The sequence below is a fragment of the Haemaphysalis longicornis genome, unplaced genomic scaffold (genome assembly GCF_048455015.1).
Source record: "Haemaphysalis longicornis isolate Haplotype H1 unplaced genomic scaffold, Haemaphysalis longicornis Haplotype H1 scaffold_12, whole genome shotgun sequence".
Taxonomy (NCBI): Eukaryota; Metazoa; Arthropoda; class Arachnida; order Ixodida; family Ixodidae; genus Haemaphysalis; species Haemaphysalis longicornis.
The window spans coordinates 100,473,519-100,491,632 of record NW_027526225.1 but is presented as its reverse complement, the minus strand read 5'-3'; the positions used below and the strand labels follow the sequence as shown (position 1 = coordinate 100,491,632).

Below are 18,114 nucleotides of genomic sequence, written 5' to 3'. Positions count from 1 at the left end.
ATGGATACTAATTTTAAAGCTTTATACACTGTCTTAGCGCAGTCATAACGCAGTACTACACACATTTTAAAAGGGTGTTTCGGCACCAATGCTTATGTCACATACCCGATGCTTACATCACAGAAGCAGACTAAATTCAAATTAAGTGGCAATTAAATTAAACACTTATATTTGCACAAAATACAAGAAACTTCCAACAAGTAGCGGCCTTACCGTGTTGCCAGCGTTCCGGCAAAAACTCACATATATATATATATATATATATATATATATATATAGCGAATTAGGATTGGAATTGAGGGGCTCGTTGAATTAAGACAGAAGTAAGGGTTGGAAAGGGGAGGATATGGTAGGTCATTGAAACAGAGGAAGAATTTGGAAAGACGGAAAGAAAGTGGAGAAAGAATGTCCGCCTGGTGGAATCCGAATTCTTTGGCTGTTTCAATGACTTACCACATTGTCCCCTTTGCTTTCCGAGTTTTTTTTTACTTCCAACCCTTATTCTCTCTCTCTGTCTCTCTCTCTCTCTCTCTCTCTCTATATATATATATATATATATATATATATTTATATATATATGTATGTGTGTGCACTAGAAGAAACTTCTAGAGGAGGCAGAAGAAATATTTGAGCAAATGTTTGACTCACGATTAAAAACAAAAAGAGTGGTTTACTGACGTTTCGACTGGGCCCCCAGTCGAAACGTCAGTAAATTACTGTTTTTGGGAAATGAGATGATAAAGGCGCACTATGTGGAAACGCCAACGAAGTATAAAAGGGATATTGGCCACTCCCGTTGCAAAACCTCTCGTATGCCAAGTATATATATATATATATATATATATATATATATATATATATATATATATATATATATATATATATATATATATATATATATATGATACAGACAATAAGGGTTGGCAGTCAAGAAAACCTCGGAAAGCAAAGGGGAGGTTGCGGTGGGTCATAGAAAAAGATGAAGAATTTTTTGAGTCAGAAAGAAAGTGATGAAAAAATGCCCGCCGGGTGGGATCCGAACCCACGACCTCCAGAATACCGTGGGTTCGGATCCCACCCGGCGGGCATTTTTTCACCACTTTCTTTCTGACTAAAAAAATTCTTCATCTGTTTCTATGACCCACCGCAACCTCCCCTTTGCTTTCCGAGGTTTTCTTCACTGCCAACACTTATTGTCGATCTTATTTCACCGAGCCCCTCTTTTCCCATTTTCTCATTCGCTATATATATATATATATATATATATATATATATATATATATATATATATATATATATATATATATATATATATATATATATAAACCAGCCTACTAAGATCCACCGCAAAACGAAGGTCTCTTTCATCGACCTGACCTCTATGTCCTGCGCCGCTCGAGTCCATTTTTTGCCCCCCAACTTCCTTATTTCATCCCTTCATCGTGTTATTGGCCTTCTTCTTCCAGACCCATCTCTTGGTATCCACTCCGCTACCTTGGTGGTCCACCGGTTGTCAGACCTTCTCATTACATGGAGACCCCAAGTCCATTTCTTCTGCATTATTTGAGCTATGATATCATCTATTCGTGTTTGCTCACTAATCCAGTTAGCTCGTCTCCTGACCCTAAATGTTACTCATATCATTATTCGTTGCTTTCCACTTGATCGGTGAGGTGCCAAGCTTCAGCTCCATATACTTTTTTCAATTTCAATTGGAATATTTTTTTTCGCGCATTATACAGAGAAAACACTGATGCGAAAATTCCTGGGCTCCTAGCAAGGCTGATTGATTGATTGACTATAGGGTTTAACGTGCCGACTCAACGCAGTCGATGAGGCGCGGCGTAGTACAGGGCTCCGTAGTAACTTTGACCACCTGGGGATCTGTAACGTGCGCCGAAAGCTCTTACACACGGACGTTTTTCGTTTTCGCCTCCATCAGAAAAGCCGGCGCCGTGGCTGGGATTCGAACCGGCGACCTCGTGCTCAGCAGCGCAACGCCTTAGCCACTGAGCCACCTCGGCAGGTCCCTTAGCAAGGCTGGTAGCAATGGGCCCGTGCAAGACGTTTATACGCAAACGCTGACTCATGTTTCAAGACATAAACCAAATGTACAGGATTTGCAATAATATATGCGTAATATATATAATACATTATATATATAATATATAATAAAATATAAATAATGTAATATATAGAAGCAACAAAAACAAAAGGTGGAAGGTGGAAAGGTGGAAACTAATACAAAGTGGAAGATCATTTATGTACAGTAAAAATAAAATAGGTCCCAGTATGGAGCCCTGTGGGATGCCGTGGGTCATGGGAAGGAAGTCGGAGCACTCTGCGTTTAGCTGTACACACTGCTGATGGTATTGTAGATAGCTTTGAAGGGCCCCACAAATTCCCCGTCGTCTAGGGGAATTAAAGGGACACTGAAGTGATATGTAAACACTGCGGGATTACTAGCGCAAATTGTAGTCCGGAGTCCCCAGGCCATGTTTCGACCACTCTAGGCGCGTTTACGCGATTTTATTTAGTAGAAAAACTAATTCGAAAACGCTGTCCTCCTCTCTTTACGCTCGCCCATTTTCTGTGGCGTTTTCGTGTGACGTCAGGAGGGGATGAGCTGGCAATTGGCTGCGCCACGGCTGCGCTACTGCACGGCTCCCCGGCCGACAGAGTCAGTCGGCCCAGCGTTTCGTCCGCCGGCCGCCGGCGGGTCGTCGCAATCAAGGAGGTTAAAAAAAAATTGCTTGGTCGCAATTCGTTCGCTTAGTTGAAACGAAGCCAGGACATGTTTGTGAATGGAAGAATGTGCCTTTCTTTACTTGGTTTGTTTGTACACTGTATCTAGCTCCAAGTCAAGGTCGCTTCACACAAGCGCTGCACATGCGACGCTTCGCTGACTGGTACGCCAGTAGGAAAATATAAGGCCTCTTGAAGGCGGGAGAAGAGTCAGCGAAGTCAATATAGGTACTAAGCAAATAAAATCAACTGATATGTTTATCGTACAGCGTAAAACTAGGGCGCGGGAAGCACTTTTTTGCGCTGGGCGAACAAGCACAGCGGTCAGCAGCACGACTACGCATCTGCGAACGCTTTTCCGTCTACGAAATGCAATTGCTAGACGTGAGCTACTGTGGAAACTCGGGCGACGCTTACTGCACGATCGCAGTACAACAAATAGTCACCTAAGCGGCTTGAAATGCCAAAACTAAATAAAAGTGTAAACCGGTTGTACAATATATACCCTATGTTAGCAAGGCAACGCGTCCCGCTCCGTGGCCTAGCAGTCTGGGGCGCCAGGAATTCACCGCAAATGTTTTGCGAGTCACGAGTTCGAATCCCCGCGGGTACATGCTTTGTTTTTTTTTTGTAAGTTAACTTTTTTGTTTTCCGCCGATGTTTTCTATATTGAGTTCACCTTTTTTGGGGCCGCAACGTTCATGGCTACACGAACTAGTTCACAAAACGCGCGCAGGCTGGCACTGGCGCGCTAGCGAGTTCTCGTTGGCGTGCTGTTGCCATAAGCACCGACTGCTTGCAGGCAGTGGGCACAGGCCAGAATGAACAGACCCTTGGCCTGGTGCGAACACGCTTTTTACGATACAGGCATGAGGGAGGCAAGCTCCAAATATGGGGGAAAAGCGCATGACATTTGGGCGTCTGCGGGTACGCGGAGGGCGTTCATGCACTGCGTAGGTCTCGGCTAGTGAATGCTACGACTACAAGCCGTCCTGGGAGGCTTATCTTGTGCATTTTACAGCCGACAACATGGCAGAAGCGCGGTACGATGATTACTGAGATATTGAGAATGCCCATCCAACAAAGCCATTGGTTATGTTTTACAGAACCGAAACCGAAACCGAAACTTGTGTGATTGCTAACCTTGGGCATCGTCCAATCACGGCGCCCCTCCTCTCAACGTCACAGCCTTAGTTGGTGCGGCCGCCGCAAACCGCGCATGGTAGTTTTTCTTCTTTCGCGCTTTGTAAAATAATTACCGATTTGTCAACCGGATAAACGATGAAAAGTGTGCTAATTTGAGCCAGTCTACGCAGTGCAAGCAAAAACGGGAGCTTGACAAATTCACTTCAGTGTCCCTTTAAGAGAGAGGAATTGAAAGAATCAGGTTGAAATATTCCCAGGTGTTGAATTGTTGATCATACGAAAGGTACAGGTTCATTTTTTTCGATATGCTTTTTTAACGCTAGGAAGAACTTAGTAGATTGCTCCACAGTGATGCGAAGGCTATTCCATAGAATTCTTCAATGTAGGTTATTGTATGTTTACGATATATATATTGCTGAGACCTGGAATGTTGGAATTCTTTCTTTTTAGTGTACGGTTTCTATTAGAGGGGCCATAAATAACTCATTTGGGAGAGGGTTGTTATTTTCAGTGTTTCGTAGCTAATACAGGCGGTTTAGTAGTTTATGACGACTAAGAACAGCATATTACAAATATTTTTTTTTCAGTATTGCAGTACAATGTTCCGTACAATTCGAAAAAGTTATACTCCTGACAGCTCTTTTTTGTAATGTTATGATGGTGTCTAGGTACGATGGACAAGTATACCCCCATGGCTCTATACGGTACGTAAATGACAGGGAAATGTGCTGAAAAACCGCATTCTTAACGTTCGTAAGGGGAAAGGTTGTGCTTGATATATGGAATAAAACAGGTTGTGCTCAGCTTCGAACAGATGTTATATATATGCGCTTTATAACGCCTTCCTTTTCCAATATTACACCAAGATAACAGTGGGATTCAACTTCAGTAACTGTAGATATTGATAACTTTAGGTTTATTTTCGCAATGTGTTTACTTGGGGATGAAAATGTAATATATTTAGTTTTGCATACGTTTCATGCTGGTCTATTATGACAAGCATTCTACTACGTTACTCAGTATCTCATTTACTTTTCTGAAATTAGTAACGCTGTGTCGTCAGCGTAGATTATTTTTTGTGCGTTGCTAATACAAAGTGGAAGATCATTTATGTGCAGTAAAAATAAAATAGGTCCCAGTACGGAGCCCTGTGGGATGCCGTGGGTCATGGGAAGGAAGTCGGATCACTCTGCGTTTAGCTGTACATACTGCTGATGGTATTGTAGATAGCTTTGAAGGAAGCTTAGTATATTAGAGAGTTATAGCAGACCGTTTTCGACGTTTCGCTCCGGTACCGGCGGCTCACTCAGCACAACCGGAGCCAATGCCTTTCGCCTCTAAGCACGCCACGCATGCGCAATGGCGCTCCCGCTCGCTGCCAAAGCGGAGCGGACCGTCAAAAACCGTCAGCTAAAACTCGTTATTATCACGGAAACCTTCGCGTTCCAGTCTGTCATTTGTATTGCGTGATCTACGGAATAAAAAGCTTATGTCTAACAAAATGCCAATATCAATTTTCTGTTCATTCAGGGAGTTGTTAATATTTTTAATGCAAGTTACCGCTTGCTGGATGATTTGTGTGGGCAAAAACGTGTTGGCTTGTTGTTTTTACGCCCCTTATATATTTATTTATTTATTTAAATGTTTATTTATTTATTTATTTACAACGACTGCTGTCCTATGTCTGTGACATTGCAGGCGACGGTAGAGAAAAATCAAACAAGCACGCAAAAGCAGTTCCTGAGTGCGTCAGCTCAGTGGACTACGTAGCAGAATGACGAGTACTTACGTATTTGTACATCTCGTCACGATAGGTTGAGTTCAGTAACCACTGTGCATAAGCAATTTTTCTCCGCATTTCCTGTACCTATAAAAAGAAATGTCCTTCAAGATCTTAGGGGAATCAAAAATGTTTCTAGATAGTTTAATTCAGCACTTTTGATTAATATTGCCACTGAAACAAAATTCGTCGACCTTGTTAGTTTTGTGTCAAAAATTTACCATTCCTTCATTAAAATGTTGAGAGATTATGGGAAGCTAAAAGTTCGTCGAACCTTCGCTGAAAGCGTGTCGAATAGGTCGTCAAACCATCAAAAAGAACAATCGCGAACAAAGAACCAACGCATGAGAAAATTTTACGCCCCAGAAGTAAACGCATCTACGAACATTTTAAATGTACACCGTTACGCGGTTTATGAGATAAAGGTATACTCTTGTACTCCTTCTTCGGGATCGAATTGTGTTTTGTCTTATCTGGAACCGTTTGTTTTTGGTGATTTTCAAGTCACCATTTGGACACAATGGAAGCTCCGACATGCGTCCCGATGGGAAAGACTGCAGCGCCCTCTGGTGACCTTTCTGTAGTATAGACAGCTTGGCTGCAAAAAATAGCTATGCACGTGAGCGCCGTCATGCTGTGCTTTCTTTCGTACCTTTAAGGTTGCTTCATGTCTGGTGTCGGCGTCCATCCACGTGCTCTTTTGGAGAGTTTCGTTGAAAGCGTCTTTCAACGCATCAATCATATCTTCGACCTGAAAAGCAGATTATAGTTTTCCAAAAAATACACTGCTTACTTGCTAGCCGCGATTGCGGGAGTGAGGCGTCATTATTTATGCTTGCGCTATATTATCTGATAAGAAATCTGGCTAAGAGAATGAAAAGTGAAATAAAAGCTAATTCCAACAGACTTCTCATGGTCTGTTGCAGGTGCATGAGCTAAAACCAAGTCAGGCTCGCGTCCGTGTGCTGTTCTCTGTAGTTACAAATGGAAACAGTAAAACTAGGAACGGCATTTTACGCACTGTGGATAAAAAGTTCGAAAAAAAAGTAAAAAATAAGGATTTCTTGAGGGTACATAATCACTCCTGTTTAAATATAATGGCGCACAAGAATTGGCTTCAGTAACATCAAGAGAAAAAAGAACTTGTAAATGTAAGAATCGTACCTAGGAAATGCGCAAGCTGTGACTTTAAAAAAGTGCATTACAAAAAAAGGTCATAAACAGAGCCACTTTTATTCTGCCTGTTCATCTTTGTGTGCGTATTAAGCACCATGGCCTTAATTAATTTGTTCAATTTACTATTACAGCTTCATTTGTCGGCGATTTGTTAACAATACAAGGTAATTGATAAGCGATTGCCCACTTCGAGCGGTTCTTGTTTGGTGTGTTCGTGTTTGTATTGTCTGCAGCTGTTCTCGCTGTAAGCTTCCTAATTAGGATCGTAAATCTTATTCTCCTATCATATTTGCAGCAATCTAAAAAGGCCTAGCCGATTTCAAATAAAACGATATATGCAATTAAAGGATGAACTTTTCGGAGGTATTCATATCTACTGAGAAATTCTTCATTTCTTGCTACGGAATACCAAGCTTATCAGCTTGGTATTCCGAAGAAAAAATGAATTTAAACAAACAAAAAGGACATAGACGTCACCACTTAAGTCGCCACAAAAATATGCACTATATTCGTTTCTACTCAAGGTTACTGAGGGTATATTACCTTGAAGATCGACAACGCACATACATTACTATAGTAATTTCATTACGTTGCGGCAAAATTACAGTTTTTTAAACACCCCGTGGTTCCCGCTCCATGCTTAGGTTAATTACGTATGTTGTCCAGCTTAAACCGTTTTGGAACCGTACTCGCCGAATATTTCCCAGTCTCTATCGATACAGTGTGCTTCGAAGAGGGCGTTTATGACAGCACACATTACTTTTCTGAGGCGAAATATTATACCTATCGTTTTTGAAGGGCTTAACCATAGTTTATTCCTCCTTAGCCAGGCCCAAAGATACATTAAGCAGCTGTTTTTGATCGATCCAAGAGTGTAATAATTTTAATTAAAAAAAATTTGCTTCGCCTGAATAGATTGATTTTTTTATATGTCTGTAATGTTTCTCGTAAGAAACAAAAGAAAGCGATGGGCTCAGTATGAATAGAGGCGGTACGCATGGTTTTATTTTATTTCTGCTCAAGGTTTGTTGTTTAGTCTAAACTGTCGATATTTCTAATAAATACAATTGTTTAGAAGGTTTAGAGCACGGTCAGGGTTTGCTTTTTGCAGTGGAAAGGAGCTGGTGAGTAAAGATTAATTCTATAAGAACCATGAGGCCAGTTATCAGCCCTGCGAATAGTCTTACCTCCATTTTTGCTTCCTCGCGAAAGTTGTTTGTTACGTACAGGTAGCCAGTCACTTCTTTCATTTGTGCGTTCATCAGATCGACGCAATTTTTCCATCTTGGTGTGTCCTGCTTGACTCCCCATAGTGCCTTCTGCAGCTCAAAAACAGCCTTTCTGAAATCCTCTGATGCTTGATCAGCCCAATCGAGCATTTTTCTCATGCCTATGTAGTTGAATATCGTCGAGCTGAAAAACAATGTCACGGGGTTTTTATCCCCAACTAGCTTCAGTAGCCGGTGATGCGCTGGTGGGCCGCTATACTAACTACAGGTATGCGTATAAAACTTGTTTTAATATCTATTACTTATTTCGGAGTGGTACACAATTAGAAATGTAGCAACTTTTGCCTGCTGCTAATACATTGGCTCCTCCTTGAGGTGTGTGGTTGCGGGAAACGGCTGGAACTCGGGCTTTCTTCGAACTGTCCCGAAACAAATTGTACAAATTAAGAATGGGGCGTTCGAACAAGTATTTACTCATGGGAAGTATTATCTGGTAGGTAGCAAGGATACCCATCTGTCACCGATTTGTGATAAAAATTCTCAGTTCTGCCTGTTTGTGCGTAGTGACAGGTACGGTTAATTTTATTGTTTACCTTGGTTCTCTGTACGGTTACATCTTTATCGTTTAGCTTCGTACCGACTCACGTTCCATATCGTACGACGAGTAACACCGAAACGCCCCTTCTATATCCCTTTCAGTCACCGTGTCTCCATATGGAGACGCGACTTTCTTCGTCGTTTTCCTCGTGAAAACGAAGAAAGTTCCTGCTGCAGAGCGGTGCGGCTTATGTTCGAAACCTACGGAAGTGAAAGGTAACACCATGTGATGTGGAATGGCGGAACTGCACTCATAAACATCGTTTCAAAATGGGCGCCACCAAATTTTGTGGGAGCTCCGGTGTGTTGCCGTCCTAAGTTCTCTTTTACTGCGGCGTAAATCATTTATAAAGGCTAAAAACACCTCTTTCATGTGAACAAATTATTATTTCACCGCCTTGTTTGTAAACAGCTGCCTCAGGATATTTATTATTTTTTGTATAGGGAAAACTAGGATTGAGTAATGGTGTCTCCGCATGAGGGCGCGACGCCATTAGCGTAAGAAGTATTCTAGAGCGACTGAACTTTTTTTTTCTTACCTCTAGAAACTTGAGAATGCTAAACCTCCAAGTATGGAATTTTTCTGCAGTGAATATAATAATTGGTGACTGAAATGGATATATACGATGCAACGCCTCCTCTTCCTATGTTGTGCAATGCGGTTGTACCGGCTTCTCTTTTGACGTCATGCCAGATGGCGCGGCGATCGGCGCGTCCAGCTTCGACGGTTGCTACGCAACCGCTCAGCTCGCGGTGCGGCCACTGGCCACAACGAAACGGCGAGGACACGGCAATTGTAGCTCTGGCTACAAAATATGGGCTCCTACAGGACGCGTGTGGTTCTAGAAATTCCCAGCAGATGGCGAGTCACATGATAAGCGGGAAAATTGTAATGAATCACATCTGGAGGGGTGTAAATTAAAAAAATCCTGCTCACCTCTTTAGCACTTGTTGGGACGAAATCCTGAAATTAGCTTTGGGCAATTTTGCGCGCAGGATTTAGAACACAAAACAAATTTGATATATCAATGGGATGAATAGTTCTTGAGAAATCCGCCAAAACAGGTAATTTGCCACAAATCATTGTTTCATATTGTCACGTGGATATTCATCAAGCAGCGATCCACTGCTTGTGGTGTGCGTGGTCGCCGTGCAGTGTTCAATCCCCAGCGAGTGTTACGTTCCCTCTTCCTGGCCAGCCAGGTGTTCGAAGGCGACGACGCAGAGGTGTGGGTCCACCGCTCGCGGGCCAGAATGATTCAGCCATCTTCGCTGAGACTCGCCGTGCTACCTGTACTCTTCGGTGTAGCGCTACGCCTAATAAATAGGCACATCGCCATCCTGCAGCTGAAACCATCTGTTATGAATCTGCTATGAAACTATCTATTAGAACGGTCTTTACACATTTCTATTGGCTACCTGTACCAACAAAATTAGGTCAATATCTCGACGTACCAGCAATAAAAACAAGAACATCTGGAACAAATTTTAAGTTTTATTCCGGGATACAGGAAAATTTCACTGACGTCATACCCGTCCCGGAAATGACGCCAGTACAACGAAGCAAGCGGCCTGTAAGGGGTGCACCCCTGCACACAGGGTCTTCTTTCGGGCAAGCAACGTTTAATGCCAAAGAGTACGTTATACTTAGGGCTGTTTGTTTGTTGACACGAAAGTGTTTTATGCCGGGAAACAACCAAGATTTAACTGACGTCATATACGTCGTGAAAATGACGCCAGTACACCTTTGCCGAAGCGACCCGGCAGCAGGACGTCGATCGCCAAGAGCAAACACAAGACAACCGCCGACCCGCAAATCATGTTCAGCTGAACATGCCGCGGCACATTTCACTTGCGTGTTTTACTGATTTCTATGACAGAGGAATCAACAACAGTTTTTTAGTGCTTCTCACTCTCTCAGCTGAGTAATTTTTAAAATTCAGCTGTAGTTAGCTTTTACACCAAAAAATAAATGTTTTGTTCAAATTTAAAGTTTCTACAAGTATCAGATTGCTTGGCGTTCACGTCTAAAGTTAGGCATCGTTGTCCCTTGAAGGGTGCAAGTTCAAAAAAAAAAATCTTTTTTCCCGGGTCAGCGGTGTCACCGGGCAAAATACTTAAAATGGTTTGTCTGCATTTGTGGGAGTAACATTTTTCAGCACAACCCAATTTTGTGTACTAAGCAGAGACACATATATTGGGAAATCTTTAAAAACACCAAATTTGCTTCGAAGTGGAGATTCGCGTCTATAGTTCCAATTACGGCAAAACCTTAAAACTACGTTTTAGAGAACTTTGCGAACTACATATATCAGCAAAAAGCACTTCAATGTCGGAACGGGTGAGCAAGTTTTAGAAAGCGTAATTGCCCCATTTTTCTCTGCCATGGCGATTATTTCAGAAAATCCCGCCTTGGGGAGCATCTACGCTACGAAAAAAATATACTCTGGAATTTTAAGGTCGCTAGGTCCAGCAATTACGGCTGGGTGTTGATACATTATTCAGTCAGTAGTTGGGCAGTTCATTTTATACGTATAGATTTCAGTGTTTCTGCGTTTACCTCTACGAATTTACCAGGATTGCAGGATTTATAAGACGTCACAAAGAAATCATCCCATAACCAGGACATGATTATACACATGATAATTTACACTCGGAAAATCCACTTCCCTGTGTGAGCAGGAACTGCACAAATCAATCCCACCAGTTCTTTACTTTGTAGAGAAACAAGGACATATGCAGCATTCGGTGTCAGGCAGGTCGTCGTTTTCAAAAAGAGCTCGTGTGTTTTGGCGATTGAAAGCATAATTTAGTCGCATTTATTCGCGCGGGACACGAGTTTTTTTGTTTGTTTTAAGCGTGCTTTATAACAAAGCAACGCATTAGCCTTTCTTTTGATCACCAATTCTTGTACCGTATGTAATACAGTTACATTTATTGTATTTTTTTGGCAAATGCCCTCGAAGGTAATACAACCTAAACAATTGCAATGAATACCTACACCCCATGTATTGGTATAAACCGCTAAATAACGAGCTCCTTAAAGTCCCGCTTCACTGCTGCAGATGCTGTGCTTAAAGACATTTTCAGGGGCAATATAAGATTCTTTGTCACAGTACGATGAACTAATGGCCTTTTATCCAAGACTTCCATAGGGCCCCATATATCTTTATAAACCCTAGCGCCATTTTGATACGTGGAAGCACGACCAATGACGCGAACCATGTTTTAAAGCGAAAGGTGTATTTGCAAGATGTCGGCCATGAGCGATCTCGAGTGAGGCTACGTGCCATGCAGCTTTTTTCTTTGGGGGGCACGGGGGAGTTACTAGTAAAGCGCAATGTTTTACTGTACACTTCTTGCCCATATAGTGACAATACATTACATTTTCTGTTAAGGAACCACTTCAATGCCGGCGTGAACTTTAAGGACCATTGTGGCCCAGTTGGAGTGGCTAAAGTTCGAGTAGGCCGTTTGGGCTTGGGCCGCGGAGGTGGCTTTCACGATGGAGTCCAATAAAAGCGAAAGAGCTGGTGTGTCGAGATTTTGGTTCCTGGGGTCAGAATTAGTTGGCGGCCCTCCACTATTGCCCGCCCCGTAGCCACGGCGTAGCCTGGGCGCGTAAAACCTAGGAACTTGATTTTTTGTATAAACGATATCTTTGAGGGAGCGAAATACAATATGATATACTCACGGTTTGGCTTCCGTTAAGAACGACGTCATTCTTCTGTAGTAACCCAAAACGCTTATTTCCAACGGCTCAGTTTCGTTCAGGGTGAGGTTAACTGTATTGAACTGCTTGTTCAATAAATCTAGAAGCGGAAACTGTACGACAAGGCACCAACAGGTGAAAATGAATAGGATATCTTTACTTACGGAAGATTTATTCTTTCGTAACTTGAGGGGAGTCGAGGTATTAAATACTTTCACGTCTGCGATAAAAACAGCTTACAAATATAGAACCAATGCCGATTGTTCAGTAAGGTTTAATGTGACAACTTCAGAAAATCGAAGTCCAAAATCCAAACTGCTTCGACCCTGTCAGAAAGGTTCAAACGGATAGACGTCGGCTTTATGGCTGGAGGGACTCAGGTTCGATTCCTATGACGGGAACCGTTTTTTTTTAGTCGCTCTATGTTTTTTTGTGAAGACCCACTGTGCAAGTTGAGTAACGCCCGGTGCGTTTTGGGGTGTGTTTTGGGCGTAACAGTCTGGATTTTGGGCTTTGACTTTGGACATTGAAAACATTGGCTTTCGACCAGATTAAACGCGTTTCAACTGCGTTTCCCTTCACCAACGATCATCATCATCGTCATCAAAAACGTTGGCTTTCCTGAAGCGCGTTTTGTTTCGGACACAAAGAACATTGCGGGAGAGAGATCTTCGAAGTCTACATAATCCACAGGCGAAATGATTCGTCTGTAAGGGTGGCAACAATTGACTTGTTGCAATAAGAGCACGAATACCTCAATCGATGAACGCTATCTTCGCCCATGTTGCCTCTGTGTAGGCATGGGCGCGTTTTGAATCACCAAATCTTTTCTTCGCCTCTTATTATTTTTTGTTTATTCGCAAGGTATATAGCACGAAAGCGGCGACATAAACTTTGTTAGTCAGCACCCAGTCTTGTCGGGCTTTCTTGTGCCGTTCAAGCGATGGGGGTTAATATAAGGTCAGTGCTATTTAGATTTTCAAGTGGCGCGTACAGTTTTCTTCATAAGCTCTCACTGTACAGTTTCGATAGGGTAACCATTTTTATTAAGTATACATTAATGTACTCACATGGGAGAAGTTTTTCTGCAGGACACCTATCGTTGTTCTGTGGTGATTTGCCAGGAAATCACGCCCTTCACCCGGTTGGGAAGTAAACTGGAAGTTTGAATATCCCGATACGACTAATTTGCGCGGTGACAAAAACTGGAAGTGATAATGACGCTCGAAAAGAGATCCAACTGGTTAAAGTGTTAACCAAACAATTTTTCTATCGTGGGCAAGCGCGTTACATTTTGATCCTTGACTTCTATGATGCTGCTGACAATATTAAAATGGCTGATGCTCAAAAGAAACCCGACAATTTTTTGCGACCAGAGTTACTTGATATAGAAGTTGCGAAACTCCCCATAAGCCCCATGCATCAAAAACCGGCCCTTGGATTGGCCCACTGTTTTGGATTTTACGTACAGTGGCGCCATCTGTTGGGGAGCAGCGCCATCTGTTGGTGACAAATAAATATACAACGGGCTTCGCCGCACGATGACGAAGTCTCAAAATGGCATTGTGGGGCTTGGGTAAATTTGTTGTGCCCAAGAAGCCCAATGTGCTCGACCATGCAGGTGTTTTATATGCATTCGAAGCCAGAGTTGTAAACGAAATGCGACCGTGAGGTCTTCAAAATGCGTCGTCGCTTGGCTTGCGCATTGTCGTCTGCTGTGCGTCATCTGTGGTCTTCCGGCGGCAAAAATAGGAGTTGAAAATTTGCTTCGATGACTTTACGCAGGCTTGAAAATATTATTTAGAACCACTTGATCAGCTGCTGCCTTAGTTTCCGCATACAGTGTGCTGGAGGCAGAGCGGCAACTGCAGATTTAGTACTACAGACCTATGTGGTGCCCGAGTGACCACAAAATCGCTGAAAGGTAGAGGCGATTGCGCAGACACAGAAACAATCGCAACACAATAACTGGAGTTAAAATGCACTGAGCAGCCTATGAAAGCACGAAATTTAAAATTATGCATCTGTAAAGTAACGTTTAACGTTAAATTGTAAGGTTGAATAATTAATGTGTTTTCGGGATAGTGCATGCGGTGGCCACAGTGGCGCCACCGTACGCACGATCGAAAGTTGGGACGCCCCAGGTGCGGGCCTGTTTTTTGAGGCGGAGTTTCGCAACTCCCTACATCGAATAGCTCTAGTTGCGGCATCATGTACTGTAGAATGCGACGTATAGCAACTCTCCCGGCAGAAAGTCTTCGAGTGTTATTCCTGGTCTTCCACTACAGCGCTTATGATGGGGCTGGTGGGCTGTGTAGCCCTGGCGCTTAAGACCCGTTTAAAATTGTTTTTCTTCCACTATTGGAGCGTAGCTTACTCTATGAACGTTCTCTCTTTCAACATTTCGTCGTAAAAATACATTCTCCTCTGGATCAAAAAATGCCATTTTTTTAAAACTTATATAATTTATAACCTTATAAATCGTGTATTATGTTTTAATTATAGACTAATTTGTAAACTAAATTTACAACCTAACTTTGTTTATAAATTTCATTGACGCCTAAGAGAACTATTGCGACGTTGAAGTTTCATTCACTGAGGTTGCTTTTCGAGATATATATATATTTACCGAGAGAGAGAGGGAGAGAGAGAATCTTTTATGTGAAATAGTGAGGACAGTCCTCCTGGCAGCAGGGCTTGCTACGCATATGGGTAGACTAGAGTGACGTATCTTGGGTATCGTGGGGATAACACCGAAGGACCAAACAACGAACGTTAAGAATGAGGTGGAAGGCAATGCTGCAAGCCGTGTTCGGACGGCAACAAAATTTGAAAAGGAAACTGCAAATGTAAACGATGAATCAAAATAAAATGAAAAACCGCAAAGAAAGGGACGAGCACCCAACAAAAAAAGAGAGAAATATAAACGTTAAAGCCCAAGCGCGCGTATATATCTTCAGGCACTTGCAGCATCTAGAGACGAGGCAAGGAGCTAGCTGCAGTTTTTTGTAAAGTAGCGAATTGAGGGCAGATGCGCCGCAAGTGATTTGTAGTCTCACGCACGGCTGGTAATAAATTTAACCAGTTAATCGATTTAGTGCATATTTCCAATCTGGCCTTCTACACCAGCCATCCACATTTGTCTTTGATTTATTTTACTTATGTTTTTGCTCGGCATTGTAGTACTTAACTTTCCATCGCTGTTCTTTAACCAATCTCTCGGCGCAGTGTGCCCCAGTTGGCGTTGCACCATTAGCATGCAGCTATCACCATCAAAACTAATAAAAAAACACTGGGTGCTCCGCGTTAGCAATTCCCCTTTAGCAGCTAATGCTTACGCTAATCAGCCTCGCCACATGTTCATCAACTAACATTTTCACACTGATACTACCCATTTAAGACAATAAAGTGACCGTCTCTTATTCTTCTCTCTGAACGGGGCATTGCGGGCCCATGTTAAAGGAATTACAAGTCAGAAAGGCTGGGTATATGTTACTGCGGAGTTAAGCAAATGCACTCACAATGATAATGAAAAGAATAGCACAGGCAATACAAATACAGCGACTGAAAACAAACACGCGTACTTACATTGGCCAACTTTCCTTCAAAGGCAACAGCGTCATCGGCAAGTGTATTCGCGTGCTCTTCGGTGATGTTTGGGTTCATAAACTTGGCCGCTGCTTTGATAACCTTCTTATAGGCAGCAATGATGGCCTTGTTATCTTCTTCGTCAGGGTGTATGAGCTGATTGCGGCCTACCTTCCAAAAACTGATTTCGTACAACTGAAGGAGAAAGGAAACATGTTAACCACATTGAAATTCTCCCGTTCAGCCGATTTCTAAAAGCGGGAAAGGATATCCTGAAAAATGAGAGCCTTCATAAATGGGGCAGAAGGATCACAATTTAAAACTCCTATGCTACTAAACCCCGGAATTGGTGGCTGTAGAAATTTTCATGTAGTAGCAACAAACTTTATACAGGCAACAAATTAACCGTCAAGTAGGGAGGTCGTTTGACGTATCAGGGTCACCTGGTCCTCCGGTGAAGAGGCTTGGCCGGCAAGTCAGGAAACAGATCGATGGAAGGAAGGTACGAGGGTAATTAAGGTGATTGTGTGGCGGCAGGACAAAGAAACAGTGTTAGAAGTCGGCGTATAGCCATGGGCAATCCGGGTAGTCGCTCTGCATTTGTTTTAGTCCGGGTCACCAGTTTTTCTGTATTAGCGAGCATGCTTCTCAAAACAAAAATCTGGTCTGCGAATAAAAAACGAGTATGACCAGCCACACCGCACCAAGCCATGAATGAAATGGCATTTAGGTCTCGTCGTGCGACATTTGACGGGATCAAACTCAAACTCAAAATGGAACAAACGTGGCGGCAGGACGGATGATATGAACCATGAAAGGTGCTGAAGTGATCTATTTACAAAAGAGATGTAACCTATTTACGATTCGGCCATCACAGCTCGAGCACTGACCCGCCCCAACCGTCTTCATCTTCGTCTGTATGGGATGACCATAGCGTTACGCTGCCCTGCCCACTTCCTCTTCTCGTTACACTTCCCCCCGGTGAAGCCAACCGTCCCGGTCGAGGTCCCAGTCAATGAACCAGCACGGTGAAGATGAAATGAATATTCACAGTGATGCCCTTGCCGCCGCCGTTGATGGCGATTATCGAATGATGATGATGGGCCTCAGGACAGTGAGGCCCGCCGACGCCATGAACGAAACTCAAAGCACTTGGAATCACTCCGGAGAACTGGGCAGGGAACGTCATCGGCTTCTGTTTGGGTCGTGTCTATTCAGGTCGGCTTGTATCGGCGGATCATGGGCAGGGGACACCGGGCTGCGTATTCCCAAAACATATCCCGTAAAGCCCAGGCCGACCACACCCCCCCAAGCAGAGACGCAGCAGCGTGACATCACTTCCTCTATGTGCGCGACTTCATGCGACGCGGATTTTTTTTCTCCCCCCCCCCCTTGCTCCCCCCCTGCTCCCCCCCCCCCCCTCGTTTCGGCTGCTTTGCGGGCGGCCGATGGTTTCGCTCCGTGCGCGGGGCTGGACTGCGGCGCTGGGGAAGCGGACGCACATGTACCAGAAGTTAACCTTTTGTACCTGAGCCCCTCAGCTCTCCGCGCTCTTGCGCGCCTGCAAGTTGACGCTGACCTCCCATCGTGTTCCTAGATAAGCGCTCGGCTCGGTGCTCTAAGTGCGCGCGCGCGGATGGACGCTTCCACGACTTGGACATATAGGAAAGAAAAATTTAACAGTGGGCATATTTCTCGACTAGAAAAATGCGTTTGACAGCGTTCAATATGATATACTTTTCTGACTATGGCAACCCTGGCACGACTTGGTCACTCCTACAAAGCTATTTGTCGTCTAGAAGCCAATATACGGTAATAAATAATGTAAATTCAAACACACAAAACATTAAATGCGGAGTTCCACAAAGTTCAATTTGAGGGCCGTCCTTATATTATTTAGAATTGTTTGCGTTATTTTCGACCATAATAAACAACAGTACCTTAAACTAAAATGGAGGAGTGCAAAATAAATTTGTCGTTTAATTATTGTTGGAGCACAAAACTGCAACCTATTTACAGCCCCTAAAGCATGCAAATTACGACAGTATAACCTGGCGCTAGACATTTATCGTCAATACAAAACAAGCAGCGATATATTCACTATAAAATATCACAACAAGTCGCTATGGATTAAGCAACCA

The 18,114-nt window shown here is 43.2% G+C and overlaps 1 protein-coding gene and 1 long non-coding RNA gene across 2 annotated transcripts in view; one reads left to right on the top strand and one right to left on the bottom strand.

The window, feature by feature from the left end:
* LOC144163104 (uncharacterized) overlaps positions 1-18,114 on the top strand; it is a 350,313-nt gene that overhangs the window by 300,015 nt on the left and 32,184 nt on the right. The window lies entirely within an intron of this gene.
* LOC144163101 (neprilysin-1-like) overlaps positions 1-18,114 on the bottom strand; it is a 31,143-nt gene that overhangs the window by 316 nt on the left and 12,713 nt on the right. The window contains exons 6-11 of the mRNA XM_077693903.1: positions 15,974-16,168; positions 13,456-13,542; positions 12,368-12,498; positions 8,035-8,260; positions 6,324-6,422; positions 5,681-5,758 (exon numbers count right to left, since the gene is read on the bottom strand). Coding sequence (XP_077550029.1) covers positions 5,681-5,758; positions 6,324-6,422; positions 8,035-8,260; positions 12,368-12,498; positions 13,456-13,542; positions 15,974-16,168 — 816 coding nt within the window. The remainder of the gene's footprint in view (positions 1-5,680; positions 5,759-6,323; positions 6,423-8,034; positions 8,261-12,367; positions 12,499-13,455; positions 13,543-15,973; positions 16,169-18,114) is intronic.